This window comes from Gavialis gangeticus, unplaced genomic scaffold, assembly GCF_001723915.1.
Source record: "Gavialis gangeticus isolate Ggan-Ray unplaced genomic scaffold, GavGan_comp1, whole genome shotgun sequence".
NCBI classification, from domain to species: Eukaryota; Metazoa; Chordata; order Crocodylia; family Gavialidae; genus Gavialis; species Gavialis gangeticus.
In genome coordinates, this window is record NW_017729029.1 from 43,496,074 (window position 1) to 43,500,592 (window position 4,519).

Below are 4,519 nucleotides of genomic sequence, written 5' to 3' on the forward strand. Positions count from 1 at the left end.
CAAGCCAGCTTTAGACCAACATGGCTACAACCTAAATCCCAGAAACAATGAAGGCAAATCATTTCACAGTTTTATATTTGAACCTTTCTTATTTTAGTATAGCTGATATGAAGGAACGTGGTGATGCTTTCAGTTCCCATCTTGTCATTTTGTTTGTTTGGCTTGTGCTACCCTCCAAGAACTCGGTGGCCCCTCTTCGTATTGGCCACAGCAGCCTCTGCCCTGCCTAGGACAAATGCCTGTATCCTATGCTGTCCCTTGCCAGTCTTACCTGCTTGGGCTAAGTTTGGAAACGGCCATAAGTTGAGCCAGATATTAAGATTCTTTCAAGAAACTAACTGTATTACAGTTCATTTAATTCACCAAACAAATTAATTTTACTACCACCTACACTACACAAGAAAACTGCTGCAGATAATAAAAATGGCAACAGTAGTATCCATCCTCCACAGCTTTGAGAAAGGTATTGCTGGTATGTCCTACCTCAGCTCTCATAATGGAGAAGGCTTACTTTTTAATTTCCCAGCCTGCTGGAAGCTGTGACCATAATTTGAAACTAGCAGTGATTTTTTTTTTCTTTTGTTTGCGCACACTAACCCACCATCCTGGGGCTTCTTTTCCAAGACTTTTTTTGAGTGGGTGGCTGGGGAATGAGGAGATGTAGGGGGAGGAGGGGAGAAGCCTTTTGAGGTATGTTGAATTGGGACCCAAAATGTTGCTTTATAAAAATCTTGGTCTGTGAATTTTGCCTATTCATTTGATTCTCAGCGGGTGTCCATTCAGTGTTCTTTTCTTTCTCTCTTTGGTTTGGTTTGGTTTTTTACTGTTGGGTAAACTATTAATAGCATGATTGGCATTCCCCACTCAAACTTAACGATATCTGCTGATATTAGTAGTAATTTTTTTTTTAAGCAACATAAAAAACTCTTTAGCTTTTAATTAACAGCTGCCAGATAAGCTTTTGGGGATAGAGAGGGGAATGTTTTGTTGTTTGTTTTGTTTTTTAATTTAGAGCTGCCCACAAGAGCATCGCCCATAAAAATAAACCTCCTCTTCTCAAATTAATATTTATGTATTTAATTGGGGGGGGGGAATCAATAGTCTTATGTTTTACCAGCAATACCAATATTGTGCTTCTAAATTAATAATTGCTCAGAATGCCAAATTTCATAAATACAGTTAGTATTACAAATGGCACTATGAAGCTAAATGTATGCAGAAAATATTTTTGTAAATATCAGATACAATTGATATTATATGTTAAATATCTGAAATCTGTCTCTCACTTGCTTCTAATAATTTGTGCTCTTTTGTTTCTTTCAATTTTCTGTCTTTGGACAGAGAACTTGTCACTTTCTCTTGAGGTTTCTCACACTGTTGTGTTAGGTTTCCAGTATTTAAGAAGTAATATCTTGATTAAAAAGTCGATTTTTAGTTTTATAACTGTTTCTTTATCTGTTAGTCTTTGTAACTCCTTCTGTCTTTGCAGTAGCAATCTTAATGTTCTCTTGTTACTTTGTAACAGACATAATGTGAAAATGTGTATTTGTTTCTTTTTTGGTTTGTTTTAATCAGTTTGGCAATACCTGCTACTGCAACTCAGTCCTACAGGCACTTTATTTTTGTCGTCCGTTTCGGGAAAAAGTTTTGGCATACAAGGTCCAGCCCCGGAAGAAGGAAAGCCTACTTACGTGCCTCTCCGATCTCTTCAATAGCATTGCAACGCAAAAGAAGAAGGTGGGGGTCATCCCACCCAAGAAATTTATTTCTCGATTGAGGAAAGAAAATGGTAAATGAATAAATGAAGTACTTGCAAATTTCCGTATTGGATATTTAAACTGCATATTGATATGTGACAATAACTTTCTTTTCAAGCATATCTAAATTGACTGACTTTGACAAGCTTTAGCAACCAGATGTTGAAAAGTTCTCGTCCCAATTTGTGATACAAGTTTTCCCCACTTTTGTGGTGTAAGGAGAGAGATTCTTTAGGACCTGATGTCCTTGTAGGTGGGTTTTCCTCTTGCATCCATTTTAGTACAGGTCAAACATATGGTAGAATATATGCCAAGAACTCACAGTACTGTGTGTCCAGACTTTGTCTTCTTCCTCTCTGCCCAAAAGTAGTTACCGAGGGTAACTTTTTGCATTTTTGGCAGTCAGCACCCATTAAATTGGAGAGCTGAATTAACTTTTATAAACTTGCCTTTCTTAAAAAGCTAAGAATTAGAAGGAGTAATCTAGAGTGCATAAACACCACTGTTAGAGTGGTATCATGCAGGGTTTTTTATAGCAACTTTAGTCGTATATCCCAAAATGATCTGAAGAGTTCAATAATAGCTGTGGCTTAGAAAAATTCATGATTATAGATGAGAGTAGTACCCATGCAGTGATTCCCAAGAGCAGTTTAACATGGCATTGTTAGTTTTAGCATATTATGCTCTTTCATTCTCCCAAACCTCTTCTTTCCAGAGTTGTTTGATAATTATATGCAGCAAGATGCACATGAATTCCTAAACTACCTACTAAACACTATTGCTGACTTGCTCCAAGAAGAGAAAAAGCAGGAGAAACAGAATGGCAAACTCCAGAATGGCAGCATTGAGAGTGAAGAAGGGGACAAAACTGATCTCACGTGGGTCCATGAAATCTTCCAAGGAACACTAACTAACGAAACCAGATGTCTTAACTGTGAAGCTGTACGTTTAAAAACCAAACTGAAAAAAAACCTTTTTTATTTGATTTTCAAAGGTCTTCGACCCTTTTCCCCTAACTCTGAGCACAGTTTTTCATTTATGAAGGTAGATTAAATCAAACGATGTGTATTCTAATTAAAAAATAGAAGCTAACCTATTTTATGACTGTATCAGCTGTTCATTGAAACTAATACTCGTTAAGGTATGTTTCATCCATCGTCCCCTTCCTGCTTTCCCCACAGCAATCTGTGCCTGGCTGACATGAGCTGGTTTTTTGTCTTCACATATTTTTTGGCAAAGTGATGGATAGTGTACATTGTTTTTATATGAGGGTAACTCACCATTATTTTACCTGTTGCAATAGCTGAATATAATAGTATCTTGAGTTAAAAGACTGAATTTCTGGGAGTTGATCAGTACTCATTTGAAAACAAAAAATGTGCCAGAAAGACTAAAACTAAAAGAACCAAATGACCTTTAGGGCAAAAATGTTGTAGTTAGCCACATAGTCATGAAATCCTAGCAGAGGAGAGAAAAGAGAAATGATAAAAATGTCTGGCACTAATGCTTTCAAGTAGCTGTCAATGTTAAAAGTGTTTCTAAGTCTAAAATTATGGCTATATTCTGAAACGAGACTTTGTACAAATTCCATTATGGGTTTATTACAGACTTTGAGCCGAATTGTAATTAATGCACAGATCAGAAGATGGTTTTCCCTACTGCCAGTATTTCTAACTTTTCTCAGGAGCTGAATGAAAATCCATCTTTCTTTCTGCTTTTATACCCTCTCCATATTAGAGAAATATAGCAGATAATTTCACCAACCTGCAAAATAGGTTGGAATCCATTTTAAGTCTCTCCAAGAGAACTCACTGGTAAAAAATTGCCAGTAAAGTAAGCAGAAGTGTTTAAGGCAATGTCTGTTTCCCTTCTGGGTCAAATCTAGGACTACTGGATAGATAGTGTGGCCCTGAGCACACACCAGATATGCCTGAGTTGGAGCACAGCCCCTGGGGTATGCAGTCTGGAGTGCTCTGAGCCAGTTACACTGCCTAATTTTCAAGTTCTGGTGCACATCAAGTAGGTGCTTGTGGGCAGGTGCCATACACATCAGATACGTGCCATAGTGGCAGTCCCAGGCTTGTACACAGGCCCCTGAAGGTACAAGGGAGATGGAAATTTTGTGCAGAGAGGAAGGAACCTTTTCTTATGTAGTCTTTTTGGGGACTGTTATGATTCAGGCTATATCTGTATTTCTAGAATTGTTCAAAAAAGAGCCCCTGAGTGCATTCATCAAATGAGGAGATGTTCTCATTTCTCTCAGGACCTGTGCCTTTTCAGGTGTGTTAAACCATTCTAAATCTGCCAGATTACAAGCTGCTATGATTTATTTCTCCTTATTTTTTCAAGGTTAGTAGCAAAGATGAGGACTTTCTGGACCTTTCGGTTGATGTGGAACAAAATACATCAATTACTCACTGCCTAAGGTAAATGAAAGGGAGGCTCTGTGGGTATATGGAAGGGACACCAATGTGCACATTCAGAGCAGAATGCCTGGTCTAACTATCAAATTGTGCAACAGTTAATGTCCACGGCTTACTGTAAAATATTTCTGCTCACAATCCTGTTATGTGTCACTTTGTCAATGCTGTAAGAAAGTATCCATGTAGTCAGATCTAATAAAGCAGCTGATTTCTTAGCATTCGTGGGTACACCAACAGTTGCACTTTACTGCAGAGTAGACTAATGAGCTGCACAGGAAAACATCACTGTCCACACACACACACACACACACACACACACACACACACACACACACGCAC

At 38.1% G+C, this 4,519-nt stretch overlaps 1 protein-coding gene across 2 annotated transcripts in view; it reads left to right on the forward strand.

The window, feature by feature from the left end:
* The window catches only part of LOC109300706 (ubiquitin carboxyl-terminal hydrolase 12), a 53,213-nt gene that overhangs the window by 36,282 nt on the left and 12,412 nt on the right, over positions 1-4,519 (forward strand). For both annotated transcript variants that reach the window (XM_019521495.1, XM_019521493.1), the window contains exons 3-5: positions 1,576-1,789; positions 2,473-2,699; positions 4,107-4,183. In XM_019521495.1, the coding sequence (XP_019377040.1) occupies positions 1,576-1,789; positions 2,473-2,699; positions 4,107-4,183 (518 nt within the window). The remainder of the gene's footprint in view (positions 1-1,575; positions 1,790-2,472; positions 2,700-4,106; positions 4,184-4,519) is intronic.